Below are 22,782 nucleotides of genomic sequence, written 5' to 3'. Positions count from 1 at the left end.
TGGTATTCAGCGTGTTGTGGTGCAGTCTACCTTAGTAGTATTCAGAGTGTTGTGGTGCAGTCTACCTTAGCGGTATTCAGGGTGCTGTGGTGCAGTCTACCTTAGTGGTATTCAGCTTTCTGTGGTGCAGTCTACCTTAGTGGTATTCAGCTGTGTTGTGGTGCAGTCTACCTTAGTGGTATTCAGCTGTGGTGCAGTCTACCTTAGTGGTATTCAGAGTGTTGTGGTGCAGTCTACCTTAGTGGTATTCAGAGTGCTGTGGTGCAGTCTACCTTAGTGGTATTCAGACTGCTGTGGTGCAGTCTACCTTAGTGGTATTCAGCTGTGGTGCAGTCTACATTAGTGGTATTCAGCTGTGGTGCAGTCTACCTTAGTGGTATTCAGCTGTGGTGCAGTCTACCTTAGTGGTATTCAGAGTGTTGTGGTGCAGTCTACCTTAGTGGTATTCAGAGTGTTGTGGTGCAGTCTACCTTAGTGGTATTCAGAGTGTTGTGGTGCAGTCTACCTTAGTGGTATTCAGAGTGCTGTGGTGCAGTCTACCTTAGTGGTATTCAGCTGTGGTGCAGTCTACCTTAGTGGTATTCAGAGTGTTGTGGTGCAGTCTACCTTAGTGGTATTCAGAGTGCTGTGGTGCAGTCTACCTTAGTGGTATTCAGCTGTGGTGCAGTCTACCTTAGTGGTATTCAGAGTGTTGTGGTGCAGTCTACCTTAGTGGTATTCAGCTGTGGTGCAGTCTACCTCAGTGGTATTCAGAGTGTTGTGGTGCAGTCTACCTTAGTGGTATTCAGAGTGTTGTGGTGCAGTCTACCTTAGTGGTATTCAGAGTGCTGTGGTGCAGTCTACCTTAGTGGTATTCAGCTGTGGTGCAGTCTACCTTAGTGGTATTCAGAGTGTTGTGGTGCAGTCTACCTTAGTGGTATTCAGCGTGCTGTGGTGCAGTCTACCTTAGTGGTATTCAGAGTGTTGTGGTGCAGTCTACCTTAGTGGTATTCAGAGTGTTGTGGTGCAGTCTACCTTAGTGGTATTCAGCTGTGGTGCAGTCTACCTTAGTGGTATTCAGCGTGTTGTGGTGCAGTCTACCTTAGTGGTATTCAGCGTGTTGTGGTGCAGTCTACCTTAGTGGTATTCAGCTGTGGTGCAGTCTACCTTAGTGGTATTCAGAGTGTTGTGGTGCAGTCTACCTTAGTGGTATTCAGCGTGCTGTGGTGCAGTCTACCTTAGTGGTATTCAGAGTGTTGTGGTGCAGTCTACCTTAGTGGTATTCAGCTGTGGTGCAGTCTACCTTAGTGGTATTCAGAGTGTTGTGGTGCAGTCTACCTTAGTGGTATTCAGAGTGTTGTGGTGCAGTCTACCTTAGTGGTATTCAGCTGTGGTGCAGTCTACCTTAGTGGTATTCAGCTGTGGTGCAGTCTACCTTAGTGGTATTCAGAGTGTTGTGGTGCAGTCTACCTTAGTGGTATTCAGCGTGCTGTGGTGCAGTCTACCTTAGTGGTATTCAGAGTGTTGTGGTGCAGTCTACCTTAGTGGTATTCAGCTGTGGTGCAGTCTACCTTAGTGGTATTCAGAGTGTTGTGGTGCAGTCTACCTTAGTAGTATTCAGCGTGTTGTGGTGCAGTCTACCTTAGTAGTATTCAGCGTGTTGTGGTGCAGTCTACCTTAGTGGTATTCAGCGTGCTGTGGTGCAGTCTACCTTAGTGGTATTCAGAGTGTTGTGGTGCAGTCTACCTTAGCGGTATTCAGCGTGCTGTGGTGCAGTCTACCTTAGTGGTATTCAGAGTGTTGTGGTGCAGTCTACCTTAGTGGTATTCAGCGTGTTGTGGTGCAGTCTACCTTAGTGGTATTCAGCTGTGTTGTGGTGCAGTCTACCTTAGTAGTATTCAGAGTGTTGTGGTGCAGTCTACCTTAGTGGTATTCAGCGTGTTGTGGTGCAGTCTACCTTAGTAGTATTCAGAGTGTTGTGGTGCAGTCTACCTTAGCGGTATTCAGGGTGCTGTGGTGCAGTCTACCTTAGTGGTATTCAGCTTGCTGTGGTGCAGTCTACCTTAGTGGTATTCAGCTGTGTTGTGGTGCAGTCTACCTTAGTGGTATTCAGCTGTGGTGCAGTCTACCTTAGTGGTATTCAGAGTGTTGTGGTGCAGTCTACCTTAGTGGTATTCAGAGTGCTGTGGTGCAGTCTACCTTAGTGGTATTCAGAGTGCTGTGGTGCAGTCTACCTTAGTGGTATTCAGCTGTGGTGCAGTCTACCTTAGTGGTATTCAGCTGTGGTGCAGTCTACCTTAGTGGTATTCAGCTGTGGTGCAGTCTACCTTAGTGGTATTCAGAGTGTTGTGGTGCAGTCTACCTTAGTGGTATTCAGAGTGTTGTGGTGCAGTCTACCTTAGTGGTATTCAGCTGTGTTGTGGTGCAGTCTACCTTAGTGGTATTCAGCGTGTTGTGGTGCAGTCTACCTTAGTAGTATTCAGAGTGTTGTGGTGCAGTCTACCTTAGCGGTATTCAGGGTGCTGTGGTGCAGTCTACCTTAGTGGTATTCAGCTTGCTGTGGTGCAGTCTACCTTAGTGGTATTCAGCTGTGTTGTGGTGCAGTCTACCTTAGTGGTATTCAGCTGTGGTGCAGTCTACCTTAGTGGTATTCAGAGTGTTGTGGTGCAGTCTACCTTAGTGGTATTCAGAGTGCTGTGGTGCAGTCTACCTTAGTGGTATTCAGAGTGCTGTGGTGCAGTCTACCTTAGTGGTATTCAGCTGTGGTGCAGTCTACCTTAGTGGTATTCAGCTGTGGTGCAGTCTACCTTAGTGGTATTCAGCTGTGGTGCAGTCTACCTTAGTGGTATTCAGAGTGTTGTGGTGCAGTCTACCTTAGTGGTATTCAGAGTGTTGTGGTGCAGTCTACCTTAGTGGTATTCAGAGTGTTGTGGTGCAGTCTACCTTAGTGGTATTCAGAGTGCTGTGGTGCAGTCTACCTTAGTGGTATTCAGCTGTGGTCCAGTCTACCTTAGTGGTATTCAGAGTGTTGTGGTGCAGTCTACCTTAGTGGTATTCAGAGTGCTGTGGTGCAGTCTACCTTAGTGGTATTCAGCTGTGGTGCAGTCTACCTTAGTGGTATTCAGAGTGTTGTGGTGCAGTCTACCTTAGTGGTATTCAGCTGTGGTGCAGTCTACCTCAGTGGTATTCAGAGTGTTGTGGTGCAGTCTACCTTAGTGGTATTCAGAGTGTTGTGGTGCAGTCTACCTTAGTGGTATTCAGAGTGCTGTGGTGCAGTCTACCTTAGTGGTATTCAGCTGTGGTGCAGTCTACCTTAGTGGTATTCAGAGTGTTGTGGTGCAGTCTACCTTAGTGGTATTCAGCGTGCTGTGGTGCAGTCTACCTTAGTGGTATTCAGGGTGTTGTGGTGCAGTCTACCTTAGTGGTATTCAGAGTGTTGTGGTGCAGTCTACCTTAGTGGTATTCAGAGTGTTGTGGTGCAGTCTACCTTAGTGGTATTCAGAGTGTTGTGGTGCAGTCTACCTTAGTGGTATTCAGAGTGTTGTGGTGCAGTCTACCTTAGTGGTATTCAGAGTGTTGTGGTGCAGTCTACCTTAGTGGTATTCAGAGTGTTGTGGTGCAGTCTACCTTAGTGGTATTCAGAGTGTTGTGGTGCAGTCTACCTTAGTGGTATTCAGCTGTGGTGCAGTCTACCTTAGTGGTATTCAGGGTGTTGTGGTGCAGTCTACCTTAGTGGTATTCAGAGTGTTGTGGTGCAGTCTACCTTAGTGGTATTCAGCGTGTTGTGGTGCAGTCTACCTTAGTGGTATTCAGCTGTGTTGTGGTGCAGTCTACCTTAGTAGTATTCAGAGTGTTGTGGTGCAGTCTACCTTAGTGGTATTCAGCTGTGTTGTGGTGCAGTCTACCTTAGTGGTATTCAGCGTGTTGTGGTGCAGTCTACCTTAGTAGTATTCAGAGTGTTGTGGTGCAGTCTACCTTAGCGGTATTCAGGGTGCTGTGGTGCAGTCTACCTTAGTGGTATTCAGCTTTCTGTGGTGCAGTCTACCTTAGTGGTATTCAGCTGTGTTGTGGTGCAGTCTACCTTAGTGGTATTCAGCTGTGGTGCAGTCTACCTTAGTGGTATTCAGAGTGTTGTGGTGCAGTCTACCTTAGTGGTATTCAGAGTGCTGTGGTGCAGTCTACCTTAGTGGTATTCAGACTGCTGTGGTGCAGTCTACCTTAGTGGTATTCAGCTGTGGTGCAGTCTACCTTAGTGGTATTCAGCTGTGGTGCAGTCTACCTTAGTGGTATTCAGCTGTGGTGCAGTCTACCTTAGTGGTATTCAGAGTGTTGTGGTGCAGTCTACCTTAGTGGTATTCAGAGTGTTGTGGTGCAGTCTACCTTAGTGGTATTCAGAGTGTTGTGGTGCAGTCTACCTTAGTGGTATTCAGAGTGCTGTGGTGCAGTCTACCTTAGTGGTATTCAGCTTTGGTGCAGTCTACCTTAGTGGTATTCAGAGTGTTGTGGTGCAGTCTACCTTAGTGGTATTCAGAGTGCTGTGGTGCAGTCTACCTTAGTGGTATTCAGCTGTGGTGCAGTCTACCTTAGTGGTATTCAGAGTGTTGTGGTGCAGTCTACCTTAGTGGTATTCAGCTGTGGTGCAGTCTACCTCAGTGGTATTCAGAGTGTTGTGGTGCAGTCTACCTTAGTGGTATTCAGAGTGTTGTGGTGCAGTCTACCTTAGTGGTATTCAGAGTGCTGTGGTGCAGTCTACCTTAGTGGTATTCAGCTGTGGTGCAGTCTACCTTAGTGGTATTCAGAGTGTTGTGGTGCAGTCTACCTTAGTGGTATTCAGCGTGCTGTGGTGCAGTCTACCTTAGTGGTATTCAGAGTGTTGTGGTGCAGTCTACCTTAGTGGTATTCAGAGTGTTGTGGTGCAGTCTACCTTAGTGGTATTCAGAGTGTTGTGGTGCAGTCTACCTTAGTGGTATTCAGAGTGTTGTGGTGCAGTCTACCTTAGTGCTATTCAGAGTGTTGTGGTGCAGTCTACCTTAGTGGTATTCAGCTGTGGTGCAGTCTACCTTAGTGGTATTCAGGGTGTTGTGGTGCAGTCTACCTTAGTGGTATTCAGCTGTGTTGTGGTGCAGTCTACCTTAGTGGTATTCAGCTGTGGTGCAGTCTACCTTAGTGGTATTCAGCTGTGTTGTGGTGCAGTCTACCTTAGTGGTATTCAGCTGTGCTGTGGTGCAGTCTACCTTAGTGGTATTCAGCTGTGGTGCAGTCTACCTTAGTGGTATTCAGCTGTGGTGCAGTCTACCTTAGTGGTATTCAGCTGTGGTGCAGTCTACCTTAGTGGTATTCAGCTTGCTGTGGTGCAGTCTACCTTAGTGGTATTCAGCTGTGCTGTGGTGCAGTCTACCTTAGTGGTATTCAGCTGTGGTGCAGTCTACCTTAGTGGTATTCAGAGTGTTGTGGTGCAGTCTACCTTAGTGGTATTCAGCTGTGGTGCAGTCTACCTTAGTGGTATTCAGCGTCTTGTGGTGCAGTCTACCTTAGTGGTATTCAGCGTGTTGTGGTGCAGTCTACCTTAGTGGTATTCAGCGTGCTGTGGTGCAGTATACCTTAGTGGTATTCAGAGTGTTGTGGTGCAGTCTACCTTAGTGGTATTCAGAGTGTTGTGGTGCAGTCTACCTTAGTAGTATTCAGCGTGTTGTGGTGCAGTCTACCTTAGTAGTATTCAGCGTGTTGTGGTGCAGTCTACCTTAGTGGTATTCAGCTGTGTTGTGGTGCAGTCTACCTTAGTGGTATTCAGCTGTGGTGCAGTCTACCTTAGTGGTATTCAGCTGTGTTGTGCTGTGGTGCAGTCTACCTTAGTGGCATTCAGAGTGTTGTGGTGCAGTCTACCTTAGTGGTATTCAGAGTGTTGTGGTGCAGTCTACCTTAGTGGTATTCAGCTGTGGTGCAGCCTACCTTAGTGGTATTCAGCGTGCTGTGGTGCAGTCTACCTTAGTGGTATTCAGCTGTGGTGCAGTCTACCTTAGTGGTATTCAGCGTGTTGTGGTGCAGTCTACCTTAGTGGTATTCAGCGTGTTGTGGTGCAGTCTACCTTAGTGGTATTCAGCTGTGGTGCAGTCTACCTTAGTGGTATTCAGAGTGTTGTGGTGCAGTCTACCTTAGTGGTATTCAGCGTGCTGTGGTGCAGTCTACCTTAGTGGTATTCAGAGTGTTGTGGTGCAGTCTACCTTAGTGGTATTCAGCTGTGGTGCAGTCTACCTTAGTGGTATTCAGAGTGTTGTGGTGCAGTCTACCTTAGTGGTATTCAGAGTGTTGTGGTGCAGTCTACCTTAGTGGTATTCAGCTGTGGTGCAGTCTACCTTAGTGGTATTCAGCTGTGGTGCAGTCTACCTTAGTGGTATTCAGAGTGTTGTGGTGCAGTCTACCTTAGTGGTATTCAGAGTGCTGTGGTGCAGTCTACCTTAGTGGTATTCAGAGTGTTGTGGTGCAGTCTACCTTAGTAGTATTCAGCGTGTTGTGGTGCAGTCTACCTTAGTGGTATTCAGCGTGCTGTGGTGCAGTCTACCTTAGTGGTATTCAGAGTGTTGTGGTGCAGTCTACCTTAGTGGTATTCAGCTGTGGTGCAGTCTACCTTAGTGGTATTCAGGGTGTTGTGGTGCAGTCTACCTTAGTGGTATTCAGCGTGTTGTGGTGCAGTCTACCTTAGTGGTATTCAGCGTGTTGTGGTGCAGTCTACCTTAGTGGTATTCAGCGTGTTGTGGTGCAATCTACCTTAGTGGTATTCAGCTGTGGTGCAGTCTACCTTAGTGGTATTCAGCGTGTTGTGGTGCAGTCTACCTTAGTGGTATTCAGCGTGCTGTGGTGCAGTCTACCTTAGTGGTATTCAGCGTGCTGTGGTGCAGTCTACCTTAGTGGTATTCAGCGTGTTGTGGTGCAGTCTACCTTAGTGGTATTCAGCTGTGTTGTGGTGCAGTCTACCTTAGTGGTATTCAGAGTGTTGTGGTGCAGTCTACCTTAGTGGTATTCAGCTGTGGTGCAGCCTACCTTAGTGGTATTCAGCGTGCTGTGGTGCAGTCTACCTTAGTGGTATTCAGCTGTGGTGCAGTCTACCTTAGTGGTATTCAGCGTGTTGTGGTGCAGTCTACCTTAGTGGTATTCAGCGTGTTGTGGTGCAGTCTACCTTAGTGGTATTCAGCTGTGGTGCAGTCTACCTTAGTGGTATTCAGAGTGTTGTGGTGCAGTCTACCTTAGTGGTATTCAGCGTGCTGTGGTGCAGTCTACCTTAGTGGTATTCAGAGTGTTGTGGTGCAGTCTACCTTAGTGGTATTCAGCTGTGGTGCAGTCTACCTTAGTGGTATTCAGCGTGTTGTGGTGCAGTCTACCTTAGTGGTATTCAGCTGTGGTGCAGTCTACCTTAGTGGTATTCAGAGTGTTGTGGTGCAGTCTACCTTAGTGGTATTCAGCGTGCTGTGGTGCAGTCTACCTTAGTGGTATTCAGCTGTGCTGTGGTGCAGTCTACCTTAGTGGTATTCAGCTGTGCTGTGGTGCAGTCTACCTTAGTGGTATTCAGGGTGTTGTGGTGCAGTCTACCTTAGTGGTATTCAGTTGTGGTGCAGTCTACCTTAGTGGTATTCAGCTGTGTTGTGGTGCAGTCTACCTTAGTGGTATTCAGCTGTGTTGTGGTGCAGTCTACCTTAGTGGTATTCAGCTGTGTTGTGGTGCAGTCTACCTTAGTGGTATTCAGCATGCTGTGGTGCAGTCTACCTTAGTGGTATTCAGCTGTGGTGCAGTCTACCTTAGTGGTATTCAGCTTGTTGTGGTGCAGTCTACCTTAGTGGTATTCAGCTGTGTTGTGGTGCAGTCTACCTTAGTGGTATTCAGCTGTGCTGTGGTGCAGTCTACCTTAGTGGTATTCAGCTGTGCTGTGGTGCAGTCTACCTTAGTGGTATTCAGCTTGCTGTGGTGCAGTCTACCTTAGTGGTATTCAGCTGTGCTGTGGTGCAGTCTACCTTAGTGGTATTCAGCTGTGGTGCAGTCTACCTTAGTGGTATTCAGCTGTGTTGTGGTGCAGTCTACCTTAGTGGTATTCAGCTGTGTTGTGGTGCAGTCTACCTTAGTGGTATTCAGCTGTGTTGTGGTGCAGTCTACCTTAGTGGTATTCAGCATGCTGTGGTGCAGTCTACCTTAGTGGTATTCAGCTGTGCTGTGGTGCAGTCTACCTTAGTGGTATTCAGAGTGTTGTGGTGCAGTCTACCTTAGTGGTATTCAGCTGTGGTGCAGTCTACCTTAGTGGTATTCAGCTTGTTGTGGTGCAGTCTACCTTAGTGGTATTCAGTGTGTTGTGGTGCAGTCTACCTTAGTGGTATTCAGCGTGCTGTGGTGCAGTCTACCTTAGTGGTATTCAGCGTGCTGTGGTGCAGTCTACCTTAGTGGTATTCAGCTGTGCTGTGGTGCAGTCTACCTTAGTGGTATTCAGCTGTGCTGTGGTGCAGTCTACCTTAGTGGTATTCAGCTGTGTTGTGGTGCAGTCTACCTTAGTGGTATTCAGCTGTGCTGTGGTGCAGTCTACCTTAGTGGTATTCAGCTGTGCTGTGGTGCAGTCTACCTTAGTGGTATTCAGAGTGTTGTGGTGCAGTCTACCTTAGTGGTATTCAGAGTGTTGTGGTGCAGTCTACCTTAGTGGTATTCAGCGTGTTGTGGTGCAGTCTACCTTAGTGGTATTCAGCGTGTTGTGGTGCAGTCTACCTTAGTGGTATTCAGGGTGTTGTGGTGCAGTCTACCTTAGTGGTATTCAGGGTGTTGTGGTGCAGTCTACCTTAGTGGTATTCAGAGTGTTGTGGTGCAGTCTACCTTAGTGGTATTCAGCTGTGGTGCAGTCTACCTTAGTGGTATTCAGATGTGTTGTGGTGCAGTCTACCTTAGTGGTATTCAGCTGTGGTGCAGTCTACCTTAGTGGTATTCAGCTGTGGTGCAGTCTACCTTAGTGGTATTCAGTGTGTTGTGGTGCAGTCTACCTTAGTGGTATTCAGTGTGTTGTGGTGCAGTCTACCTTAGTGGTATTCAGCGTGCTGTGGTGCAGTCTACCTTAGTGGTATTCAGCTGTGTTGTGGTGCAGTCTACCTTAGTGGAATTCAGCTGTGGTGCAGTCTACCTTAGTGGTATTCAGCTGTGCTGTGGTGCAGTCTACCTTAGCGGTATTCAGCGTGCTGTGGTGCAGTCTACCTTAGTGGTATTCAGCTGTGCTGTGGTGCAGTCTACCTTAGTGGTATTCAGGGTGATGTGGTGCAGTCTACCTTAGTGGTATTCAGCTGTGTTGTGGTGCAGTCTACCTTAGTGGTATTCAGCTGTGTTGTGGTGCAGTCTACCTTAGTGGTATTCAGCTGTGCTGTGGTGCAGTCTACCTTAGTGGTATTCAGGGTGCTGTGGTGCAGTCTACCTTAGTGGTATTCAGCTGTGGTGCAGTCTACCTTAGTGGTATTCAGCTGTGTTGTGGTGCAGTCTACCTTAGTGGTATTCAGCTGTGTTGTGGTGCAGTCTACCTTAGTGGTATTCAGCTGTGTTGTGGTGCAGTCTACCTTAGTGGTATTCAGAGTGTTGTGGTGCAGTCTACCTTAGTGGTATTCAGCTGTGCTGTGGTGCAGTCTACCTTAGTGGTATTCAGCTGTGGTGCAGTCTACCTTAGTGGTATTCAGAGTGTTGTGGTGCAGTCTACCTTAGTGGTATTCAGAGTGCTGTGGTGCAGTCTACCTTAGTGGTATTCAGCTGTGGTGCAGTCTACCTTAGTAGTATTCAGAGTGCTGTGGTGCAGTCTACCTTAGTGGTATTCAGCTGTGGTGCAGTCTACCTTAGTGGTATTCAGCTGTGTTGTGGTGCAGTCTACCTTAGTGGTATTCAGCTGTGGTGCAGTCTACCTTAGTGGTATTCAGCTGTGGTGCAGTCTACCTTAGTGGTATTCAGCTGTGTTGTGGTGCAGTCTACCTTAGTGTTATTCAGCTGTGGTGCAGTCTACCTTAGTGGTATTCAGAGTGTTGTGGTGCAGTCTACCTTAGTGGTATTCAGCTGTGTTGTGGTGCAGTCTACCTTAGTGTTATTCAGCTGTGGTGCAGTCTACCTTAGTGGTATTCAGAGTGTTGTGGTGCAGTCTACCTTAGTGGTATTCAGCTTGCTGTGGTGCAGTCTACCTTAGTGGTATTCAGCTGTGTTGTGGTGCAGTCTACCTTAGCGGTATTCAGCTTGCTGTGGTGCAGCTCCAGCACGTGTAGAGCAGCCTTTAGATTGGCCTGTGGCTCCGACAGCTCCATTTTGATTGGTCCAAGGCAGTGGACATCAGGAGGGGACAAATACATGCGCAGCAGAGACAGGTACACCTGTATAACAACATGACAACATGGGGTTAAGAGACAGGTACACCTGTATAACAACATGACAACATGGGGTTAAGAGACAGGTACACCTGTATAACAACATGACAACATGGGGTTAAGAGACAGGTACACCTGTATAACAACATGACAACATGGGGTTAAGAGACAGGTACACCTGTATAACAACATGACAACATGGGGTTAAGAGACAGGTACACCTGTATAACAACATGACAACATGGGGTTAAGAGACAGGTACACCTGTATAACAACATGACAACATGGGGTTAAGAGACAGGTACACCTGTATAACAACATGACAACATGGGGTTAAGAGACAGGTACACCTGTATAACAACATGGGGTTAAGAGACAGGCACACCTGTATAACAACATGGGGTTAAGAGACAGGTACACCTGTATAACAACATGGGGTTAAGAGACAGGCACACCTGTATAACAACATGGGGTTAAGAGACAGGCACACCTGTATAACAACATGGGGTTAAGAGACAGGTACACCTGTATAACAACATGACAACATGGGGTTAAGAGACAGGTACACCTGTATAACAACATGGGGTTAAGAGACAGGTACACCTGTATAACAACATGACAACATGGGGTTAAGAGACAGGTACACCTGTATAACAACATGGGGTTAAGAGACAGGTACACCTGTATAACAACATGACAACATGGGGTTAAGAGACAGGTACACCTGTATAACAACATGGGGTTAAGAGACAGGTACACCTGAGTTGCATGTAGTACTGACTAGCTGTACCAGTTCAACACGTGTCAATCAGAGGGAGATACTCACATCTTTGTTTCTGTCTGTGTCTTTGTCATAATGCCGGTGACAGTACCTGAAGGGAGAGAAACACAAAGTGGCATTATTATAACTGACAATAACATCAGCTAAGACACCGCCTGGAGAGAAACACAAAGTGGCATTATTATAACTGACAATAACATCAGCTAAGACACCGCCTGGAGAGAAACACAAAGTGGCATTATTATAACTGACAGTAACATCAGCTAAGACACCGTCTGGAGAGAAACACAAAGTGGCATTATTATAACTGACAGTAACATCAGCTAAGACACCGCCTGGAGAGAAACACAAAGTGGCATTATTATAACTGACAATAACATCAGCTAAGACACCGCCTGGAGAGAAACACACAGTGGCATTATTATAACTGACAATAATATCAGCTAAGACACCGCCTGGAGAGAAACACAAAGTGGCATTATTATAACTGACAGTAACATCAGCTAAGACACCGCCTGGAGAGAAACACAAAGTGGCATTATTATAACTGACAATAACATCAGCTAAGACACCGCCTGGAGAGAAACACACAGTGGCATTAATATAACTGACAATAACATCAGCTAAGACACCGCCTGGAGAGAAACACACAGTGGCATTATTATAACTGACAGTAACATCAGCTAAGACACCGCCTGGAGAGAAACACACAGTGGCATTATTATAACTGACAGTAACATCAGCTAAGACACCGCCTGGAGAGAAACACAAAGTGGCATTATTATAACTGACAATAACATCAGCTAAGACACCGCCTGGAGAGAAACACACAGTGGCATTATTATAACTGACAATAACATCAGCTAAGACACCGCCTGGAGAGAAACACAAAGTGGCATTATTATAACTGACAGTAACATCAGCTAAGACACCGCCTGGAGAGAAACACACAGTGGCATTATTATAACTGACAGTAACATCAGCTAAGACACCGCCTGGAGAGAAACACAAAGTGGCATTATTATAACTGACAGTAACATCAGCTAAGACACCGCCTGGAGAGAAACACACAGTGGCATTATTATAACTGACAATAACATCAGCTAAGACACCGCCTGGAGAGAAACACAAAGTGGCATTATTATAACTGACAGTAACATCAGCTAAGACACCGCCTGGAGAGAAACACACAGTGGCATTATTATAACTGACAGTAACATCAGCTAAGACACCGCCTGGAGAGAAACACACAGTGGCATTATTATAACTGACAGTAACATCAGCTAAGACACCGCCTGGAGAGAAACACACAGTGGCATTATTATAACTGACAGTAACATCAGCTAAGACACCGCCTGGAGAGAAACACAAAGTGGCATTATTATAACTGACAATAACATCAGCTAAGACACCGCCTGGAGAGAAACACACAGTGGCATTATTATAACTGACAATAACATCAGCTAAGACACCGCCTGGAGAGAAACACAAAGTGGCATTATTATAACTGACAGTAACATCAGCTAAGACACCGCCTGGAGAGAAACACACAGTGGCATTATTATAACTGACAGTAACATCAGCTAAGACACCGCCTGGAGAGAAACACAAAGTGGCATTATTATAACTGACAGTAACATCAGCTAAGACACCGCCTGGAGAGAAACACACAGTGGCATTATTATAACTGACAATAACATCAGCTAAGACACCGCCTGGAGAGAAACACAAAGTGGCATTATTATAACTGACAGTAACATCAGCTAAGACACCGCCTGGAGAGAAACACACAGTGGCATTATTATAACTGACAGTAACATCAGCTAAGACACCGCCTGGAGAGAAACACACAGTGGCATTATTATAACTGACAGTAACATCAGCTAAGACACCGCCTGGAGAGAAACACACAGTGGCATTATCATATCATTATCAACATATACATTTCCTATTTGGAAATAGTTTTTTTTAATCAGCATGTTATTGTTTCTGGCTGGTGGGTTGTTTCTCCCACTAACTCATCCATAGGGTTGTCAACAGGCTGTCGTCCCACTAACTCATCCTACTAACTCATCCATAGGGTTGTCAACAGGCTGCTGTCCTACTAACTCATCCTACTAACTCATCCATAGGGTTGTCAACAGGCTGTCGTCCCACTAACTCATCCCACTAACTCATCCATAGGGTTGTCAACAGGCTGTCGTCCCACTAACTCATCCCACTAACTCATCCATAGGGTTGTCAACAGGCTGCCGTCCCACTAACTCATCCCACTAACTCATCCTACTAACTCATCCCACTAACTCATCCTACTAACTCATCCTACTAACTCATCCCACTAACTCATCCCACTAACTCATCCCACTAACTCATCCATAGGGTTGTCAACAGGCTGCCGTCCCACTAACTCATCCTACTAACTCATCCATAGGGTTGTCAACAGGCTGCCGTCCCACTAACTCATCCCACTAACTCATCCTACTAACTCATCCCACTAACTCATCCTACTAACTCATCCTACTAACTCATCCCACTAACTCATCCTACTAACTCATCCATAGGGTTGTCAACAGGCTGCCGTCCCACTAACTCATCCTACTAACTCATCCCACTAACTCATCCATAGGGTTGTCAACAGGCTGCCGTCCCACTAACTCATCCCACTAACTCATCCATAGGGCTGTCAACAGGCTGCCGTCCCACTAACTCATCCATAGGGTTGTCAACAGGCTGTCGTCCCACTAACTCATCCTACTAACTCATCCATAGGGCTGTCAACAGGCTGCCGTCCCACTAACTCATCCATAGGGTTGTCAACAGGCTGTCGTCCCACTAACTCATCCTACTAACTCATCCATAGGGTTGTCAACAGGCTGCCGTCCCACTAACTCATCCCACTAACTCATCCCACTAACTCATCCATAGGGTTGTCAACAGGCTGCCGTCCCACTAACTCATCCTACTAACTCATCCATAGGGCTGTCAACAGGTTGCCGTCCCACTAACTCATCCTACTAACTCATCCATAGGGCTGTCAACAGGCTGCCGTCCCACTAACTCATCCATAGGGTTGTCAACAGGCTGCCATCCTACTAACTCATCCATAGGGTTGTCAACAGGCTGTCGTCCCACTAACTCATCCATAGGGCTGTCAACAGGCTGTCGTCCCACTAACTCATCCTACTAACTCATCCATAGGGTTGTCAACAGGTTGCCGTCCCACTAACTCATCCATAGGGTTGTCAACAGGCTGTCGTCCCACTAACTCATCCTACTAACTCATCCATAGGGTTGTCAACAGGCTGTCGTCCCACTAACTCATCCTACTAACTCATCCATAGGGTTGTCAACAGGTTGCCGTCCTACTAACTCATCCATAGGGCTGTCAACAGGCTGCCGTCCCACTAACTCATCCTACTAACTCATCCTACTAACTCATCCCACTAACTCATCCCACTAACTCATCCCACTAACTCATCCATAGGGTTGTCAACAGGCTGTCGTCCCACTAACTCATCCTACTAACTCATCCATAGGGTTGTCAACAGGCTGCCGTCCCACTAACTCATCCCACTAACTCATCCCACTAACTCATCCTACTAACTCATCCATAGGGTTGTCAACAGGCTGCCGTCCCACTAACTCATCCTACTAACTCATCCATAGGGTTGTCAACAGGTTGCCGTCCCACTAACTCATCCATAGGGTTGTCAACAGGCTGTCGTCCCACTAACTCATCCTACTAACTCATCCATAGGGTTGTCAACAGGCTGCCGTCCCACTAACTCATCCTACTAACTCATCCATAGGGTTGTCAACAGGCTGTCGTCCCACTAACTCATCCTACTAACTCATCCATAGGGTTGTCAACAGGTTGTCGTCCCACTAACTCATCCTACTAACTCATCCATAGGGTTGTCAACAGGCTGTCGTCCCACTAACTCATCCTACTAACTCATCCCACTAACTCATCCTACTAACTCATCCATAGGGTTGTCAACAGGCTGTCGTCCCACTAACTCATCCTACTAACTCATCCATAGGGCTGTCAACAGGCTGCCGTCCCACTAACTCATCCTACTAACTCATCCATAGGGCTGTCAACAGGCTGTCGTCCCACTAACTCATCCTACTAACTCATCCTACTAACTCATCCATAGGGTTGTCAACAGGCTGCCGTCCCACTAACTCATCCTACTAACTCATCCCACTAACTCATCCATAGGGTTGACAACAGGCTGCTGTCCTACTAACTCATCCTACTAACTCATCCCACTAACTCATCCCACTAACTCATCCATAGGGTTGTCAACAGGCTGCCGTCCCACTAACTCATCCTACTAACTCATCCATAGGGTTGTCAACAGGCTGCCGTCCCACTAACTCATCCCACTAACTCATCCATAGGGTTGTCAAATTCCTGTACTTCCCCAAAATGCACAAGTTTTTCAGAATCGGGAGGGAATAAGCAGAAATCCCAGGTTTAAACTCCCTGAGTCCGAGGGTGGTTTTAAACTCCCTGAGACCGAGGGTGGTTTTTAACTCCCCGAGTCCGAGGGTGGTTTTAAACTCCCTGAGTCCGAGGGTGGTTTTTAACTCCCCGAGTCCGAGGGTGGTTTTAAACTCCCTGAGTCCGAGGGTGGTTTAAACTCCCTGAGTCCGAGGGTGGTTTTAAACTCCCTGAGTCCGAGGGTGGTTTTAAACTCCCTGAGTCCGAGGGTGGTTTTAAACTCCCTGAGTCCGAGGGTGGGTTTAAACTCCCTGACATGGAATTGTATCAACCTCACAACCCACGGCTTTTACTTGCGACATCTAGTTAAACACAGTAAAGACGAACAATGGGCGCATGCTCATCCCCATAATATATTATTGTCTGTTTTCAAAAGATAAAGCTAAGAACGTTAACACCTTCCTAGTTTAGAACACTATAACAATATGGAAGAAAATGAAACGTATTCTACAAGAAGCAATATCACTCCCTAAAACACACAACCCTCGGTAACAATCCTTGGCTTTTCAGAAAACACTGATAAATTGGTCCACGTGGAAAACTAAAAGACATAGAAACAGTAATTTTAGCCATCGATGTGACGTTTGGCAGCACCTAATCAGTCAGTGCTGTACCTGCCTGGCTGAGTGCCAGTGTGGGTGGAATGAGCGAGATCGCCTGGCAACTAGGGCGCGAAACTCGTCAGGAAATAAAACTCTGTAGTCTACCTGGAAATTCATTCGCCAATACATTTTTCATATTAACATATTTGATCACGTACACCCTGAGTAAATACGGTAGGCTACAACCACGTACACCCTGAGTAAATACGGTAGGCTACAACCACGTACACCCTGAGTAAATACGGTAGGTTACAACCACGTACACCCTGAGTAAATACGGTAGGCTACAAACCACGTACACCCTGAGTAAATACGGTAGGCTACAACCACGTACACCCTGAGTAAATACGGTAGGCTACAACCACGTACACCCTGAGTAAATACGGTAGGCTACAACCACGTACACCCCGAGTAAATACGGTAGGCTACAACCACGTACACCCTGAGTAAATACGGTAGGCAACAACCACGTACACCCTGAGTAAATACGGTAGGCTACAACCACGTACACCCTGAGTAAATACGGTAGGCTACAAACCACGTACACCCTGAGTAAATACGGTAGGCTACAACCACGTACACCCTGAGTAAATACGGTTGGCTACCACGTACACCCTGAGTAAATACGGTAGGCTACAACCACGTACACCCTGAGTAAATACGGTAGGCAATGACAACGTACACCCTGATTAAATACGGTAGGCAACGACAACGTACACCCTGAGTAAATACGGTAGGCTACAACACACACCCTGAGTAAATACGGTAGACTACAACCACGTACACCCTGAGTAAATACGGTAGGCTACAACCACGTACACCCTGAGTAAATACGGTAAGCTACAACCACGTACACCCTGAGTAAATACGGTAGTCTACAACCACGTACACCCTGAGTAAATACGGTAGGCTACAACCCCGTACACCCTGAGTAAATACGGTAGGCTACAACCACGTACACCCTGAGTAAATACGGTAGGCAACAACCACGTACACCCTGAGTAAATACGGTAGGCTACAACCACGTACACCCTGAGTAAATACGGTAGGCTACAACCACGTACACCCTGAGTAAATACGGTAGGCTACAACCCCGTACACCCTGAGTAAATACGGTAGGCTACAACCACGTACACCCTGAGTAAATACGGTAGGCAACAACCACGTACACCCTGAGTAAATACGGTTGGCTACCACGTACACCCTGAGTAAATACGGTAGGCTACAACCACGTACACCCTGAGTAAATACGGTAGGCAACAACCACGTACACCCTGAGTAAATACGGTAGGCTACAACCACGTACACCCTGAGTAAATACGGTTGGCTACCACGTACACCCTGAGTAAATACGGTAGGCTACAACCACGTACACCCTGAGTAAATACGGTAGGCTACAACCACGTACACCCTGAGTAAATACGGTAGTCTACAACCACGTACACCCTGAGTAAATACGGTAGGCTACAACCACGTACACCCTGAGTAAATACGGTAGGCTACAACCACGTACACCCTGAGTAAATACGGTAGGCTACAACCGCGTACACCCTGAGTAAATACGGTTGGCTACCACGTACACCCTGAGTAAATACGGTAGGCTACAACCACGTACACCCTGAGTAAATACGGTTGGCTACCACGTACACCCTGAGTAAATACGGTAGGCTACAACCACGTACACCCTGAGTATTGACCATTAGCAGAGAAGGCCGTATGAAGACAGATTTAGACACGGCATATAATTGAACAGTTCCATTTCAAGTCACGCCGCTCATAGAAATAATGTATTACAATTGGCCGGTTTCTCGTAATTATTCATTCCTGGAAAAGGGAGTGGGTTTGGGCAGGATATCCCGGAAACACGGCTCCCTGGCATTAAACCCTAGTCCTTAACTTGAATGTGGGCCCAGTGTTTATTGAGATAGAACAGATAAAAGGTACTGATGAAGATCTCAGTAAGAAGGTACTGATGAAGATCTCAGTAGGAAGTTACTGATGAAGATCCCAGTAGGAAGGTACTGATGAAGATCCCAGTAGGAAGGTACTGATGAAGATCCCAGTAGGAAGGTACTGATGAAGATCCCAGTAGGAAGGTACTGATGAAGATCCCAGTAGGAAGGTACTGATGAAGATCTCAGTAGGAAGGTACTGATGAAGATCCCAGTAGGAAGGTACTGATGAAAATCTCAGTAGGAAGGATCTCAGTAGGAAGGTACTGATGAAGATCTCAGTAGGAAGGTACTGATGAAGATCCCAGTAGGAAGGTACTGATGAAGATCCCAGTAGGAAGTTACTGATGAAGATCTCAGTAGGAAGGTACTGATGAAGATCTCAGTAGGAAGGTACTGATGAAGATCTCAGTAGGAAGTTACTGATGAAGATCCCAGTAGGAAGGTACTGATGAAGATCCCAGTAGGAAGGTACTGATGAAGATCCCAGTAGGAAGGTACTGATGAAGATCCCAGTAGGAAGGTACTGATGAAGATCCCAGTAGGAAGGTACTGATGAAGATCTCAGTAGGAAGGTACTGATGAAGATCTCAGTAGGAAGGTACTGATGAAGATCCCAGTAGGAAGGTACTGATGAAGATCCCAGTAGGAAGGTACTGATGAAGATCTCAGTAGGAAGGTACTGATGAAAATCTCAGTAGGAAGCGAAACATGGTTTGTCTCAAAACAGTGTTATAACTAAATATGTAAAGCTTATAATAACTATTAATGAAGATAGACATACGTTAAGGGATACAAATATGTAAAGATAAATGTCTGAGGACTAAAAGGGTTTAAATCAGAGATAAAGATAAATGTCTGAAAACTAAAAGGGTTTAAATCAGAGATAAAGATAAATGTCTGAAAACTAAAAGGGTTTAAATCAGAGATAAAGATAAATGTCTGAAAACTAAAAGGGTTTAAATCAGAGATAAAGATAAATGTCTGAAGACAAAAAGGGTTTAAATCAGAGATAAAGATAAATGTCTGAAGACTAAAAGGGTTTAAATCAGAGATAAAGATAAATGTCTGAAGACTAAAAGAGTTTAAATCAGTCATATCTTTAGTTGTTTTGGTATTTTTTTGTACAATTGTATATTTTTTTTGTCTTACAAAACAATAAAATCATGTAAACAAATACTGGAAAATAAGAAAGCCTATTCTTATTCATAATAGAAAAACAAAGTAGTTCAGATCCTCTGCTGAACATGTAATATAGTGTTCAACGGTCCCAGGATTATCTGGTGTTATGTGATGCAAGTCTTCTACATCCCTCCCCCAGGCCCCAGCCCTCAGCCCTCAGCCCCCCCGGCCTCAGCCCCCCCGGCCTCAGCCCCCAGCCCCCCCGGCCCCAGCCCTCAGCCCCCAGGCCCACAGGCCCCCGTCCCCCAGCCCTCAGCCCCCAGCCCTCAGCCCTCAGCCTCCAACCCCACAGCCCCCCGTCCCCAGCCCCCAGCCCTCAGCCCCCAGCCCTCAGCCCCCAGCCCTCAGCCCTCAGCCCCCAGCCCTCAGCCCCCAGCCCTCAGCCCTCAGCCCTCAGCCCTCAGCCCCCAGCCTCCAGCCCCCAGCCTCCAGCCCTCAGCCCCCAGCCCCCAGCCCTCAGCCCCCAGCCCTCAGCCCTCAGGAAGTCACCATGTTTGGTGTCTAATGAAAAAAGCTATTTTTTCCTGCCGGCACAGAGTCTCAGTAGACTTCAGAGGGAAATAGAGGCTAGACATTTGACAGCTAACTATCTGGGTTTGTGTGTCTTTTATTTTCCTGCTCTTTTGCACACCAGTATCTCTACTTGCACATCCTCATCTGCACATCTATCACTCCAGTGTAAATTGATAAATTGTAATTACTTCACCACTATTGGCCTATTTATTACCTTACCTCCCTACTTCATTTGCACACACTGTATACAGATTTTTCTATTGTATTATTGACTGTATGTTTGTTTTATTCCATGTGTAACTCTGTGTTGTTTGTGTCACACTGCTTTGCTTTATCTTGGCCAGGTCGCAGTTGGAAATGAGAACTTGTTCTCAACTAACCTACCTGGTTAAATAAAGGTTATTTTTTATATAATTTTAATTTTAAATGTGTGTGTGTGTGTGTGTGTGTGTGTGTGTGTGTAGTACTACTCACTCCTTGGCCATGTGTGTGTCCTTCAGGACGTGTACGTAGATGAAGAGGGCCTGTTCATGTTTCCCCATCCGACCCAGCAGCAGGGCCCGCTCCTCCAGAAGACCTGACAGACAAATGGCATGGCTAGGTTGAAGATACAAAGGCTAAAGACTAGTTAGGTTTCCATGCAGACGCTTCCATGCAGACGCTTGGAAATGCTAGTTACCAGCGTCGTTGGTAACTAGCATCGCTAGTCCCATTGTTAAGAATTGTTCCTCATTCACGCAAAGACCTCTGGGATATCACAATCCTCTTGTCTTAATAACCTTTGTTATCTTCAACCGAGTGGCATGGTGAGCACACGGTCACGGAGGCTAGCATATAGCCATGAGCTATAGGAGTTGGCAAGACAGCACAAACAGATCTGGAACCAGGCTAGAATACTAAACAAACTCCCTTATCCGGAGCGAATTACAAAATCAGTGCTTTCAACTTAAGAAGTCACAAAAAGGACTGCATACGATCACTACAAGTGCAACCAGTCAGGAGGAAGAACAATAACTGTTGAATATACCCGAAACCATCCTCACCATCGAAGGGGAAGTCAGAGATAAGTCTGCCTGGTTCGTAGCTGGTAGACACCTCCAGGAAACACACTAGCTTGTTCCTGAACTCTCCCAGGTCCCCCTCCTCCTTCCCAGCAGCCACTGCAGGAACACCTACAGGAAGACAGAACAGATAGATCTATTAGAATATCACATATCAGCTGTGGAGGGAAAAGGGGGATACCTAGTGAGTTGGAAAAGGGGATACCTAGTCAGTTGGAAAGGGAAAGGGGGATACCTAGTCAGTTGGAAAGGGGGATACCTAGTCAGTTGGAAAGGGGGATGCCTAGTCAGTTGGAAAGGGGGATACCTAGTCAGTTGTAAAGGGGGATACCTAGTCAGTTGGAAAGGGGGATGCCTAGTCAGTTGTATAGGGAAAGGGGGATACCTAGTCAGTTGGAAAGGGAAAGGGGGATATCTAGTCAGTTGTATAGGGAAAGGGGGATACCTAGTCAGTTGGAAAGGGGGATACCTAGTCAGTTGGAAAGGGGGATACCTAGTCAGTTGGAAAGGGAAAGGGGGATATCTAGTCAGTTGTATAGGGAAAGGGGGATATCTAGTCAGTTGGAAAGGGGGATACCTAGTCAGTTGGAAAGGGGGATACCTAGTCAGTTGTAAAGGGAAAGGGGGATATCTAGTCAGTTGGAAAAGGGAAAGGGGGATACCTAGTCAGTTGGAAAGGGAAAGGGGAATACCTAGTCAGTTGGAAAGGGAAAGGGGGATACCTAGTCAGTTGTAAAGGGAAAGGGGGATATCTAGTCAGTTGGAAAAGGGAAAGGGGGATACCTAGTCAGTTGGAAAGGGGGATACCTAGTCAGTTGGAAAGGGAAAGGGGGATATCTAGTCAGTTGGAAAAGGGAAAGGGGGATACCTAGTCAGTTGGAAAGGGGGATACCTAGTCAGTTGGAAAGGGGGATACCTAGTCAGTTGGAAAGGGAAAGGGGGATATCTAGTCAGTTGTATAGGGAAAGGGGGATATCTAGTCAGTTGGAAAGGGAAAGGGGGATACCTAGTCAGTTGGAAAAGGGAAAGGGGGATACCTAGTCAGTTGTAAAGGGAAAGGGGGATACCTAGTCAGTTGGAAAGGGAAAGGGGGGTACCTAGTCAGTTGGAAAGGGAAAGGGGGATACCTAGTCAGTTGGAAAGGGAAAGGGGGATACCTAGTCAGTTGTAAAGGGAAAGGGGGATACCTAGTCAGTTGTAAAGGGGGATACCTAGTCAGTTGGAAAGGGGGATATCTAGTCAGTTGGAAAGGGAAAGGGGGATACCTAGTCAGTTGGAAAGGGGGATATCTAGTCAGTTGGAAAGGGAAAGGGTGATACCTAGTCAGTTGGAAAGGGAAAGGGTGATACCTAGTCAGTTGGAAAGGGAAAGGGGGATACCTAGTCAGTTGGAAAGGGGGATACCTAGTCAGTTGGAAAGGGGGATACCTAGTCAGTTGGAAAGGGAAAGGGGGATACCTAGTCAGTTGGAAAGGGGGATACCTAGTCAGTTGGAAAGGGGGATACCTAGTCAGTTGTAAAGGGGGATACCTAGTCAGTTGTAAAGGGGGATACCTAGTCAGTTGTAAAGGGAAAGGGGGATACCTAGTCAGTTGGAAAGGGAAAGGGGGATACCTAGTCAGTTGGAAAGGGGGATACCTAGTCAGTTGGAAAGGGGGATACCTAGTCAGTTGTAAAGGGGGATACCTAGTCAGTTGTAAAGGGGGATACCTAGTCAGTTGGAAAGGGGGATACCTAGTCAGTTGGAAAGGGGGATACCTAGTCAGTTGGAAAGGGGGATACCTAGTCAGTTGGAAAGGGGGATACCTAGTCAGTTGTAAAGGGGGATACCTAGTCAGTTGGAAAGGG

The 22,782-nt window shown here is 46.7% G+C and overlaps 1 protein-coding gene across 1 annotated transcript in view; it reads right to left on the bottom strand.

The window, feature by feature from the left end:
- LOC129811259 (vam6/Vps39-like protein) overlaps window positions 1-22,782 on the bottom strand; it is a 186,789-nt gene that overhangs the window by 86,549 nt on the left and 77,458 nt on the right. Inside the window, exons 18-21 of the mRNA XM_055862425.1 lie at window positions 20,918-21,046; window positions 20,349-20,451; window positions 11,161-11,206; window positions 10,191-10,340 (exon numbers count right to left, since the gene is read on the bottom strand). Coding sequence (XP_055718400.1) covers window positions 10,191-10,340; window positions 11,161-11,206; window positions 20,349-20,451; window positions 20,918-21,046 — 428 coding nt within the window. The remainder of the gene's footprint in view (window positions 1-10,190; window positions 10,341-11,160; window positions 11,207-20,348; window positions 20,452-20,917; window positions 21,047-22,782) is intronic.

The sequence above is a fragment of the Salvelinus fontinalis genome, chromosome 15 (genome assembly GCF_029448725.1).
Source record: "Salvelinus fontinalis isolate EN_2023a chromosome 15, ASM2944872v1, whole genome shotgun sequence".
NCBI lineage: Eukaryota > Metazoa > Chordata > Actinopteri > Salmoniformes > Salmonidae > Salvelinus > Salvelinus fontinalis.
This window is presented reverse-complemented; position numbering and strand designations above follow the sequence as displayed.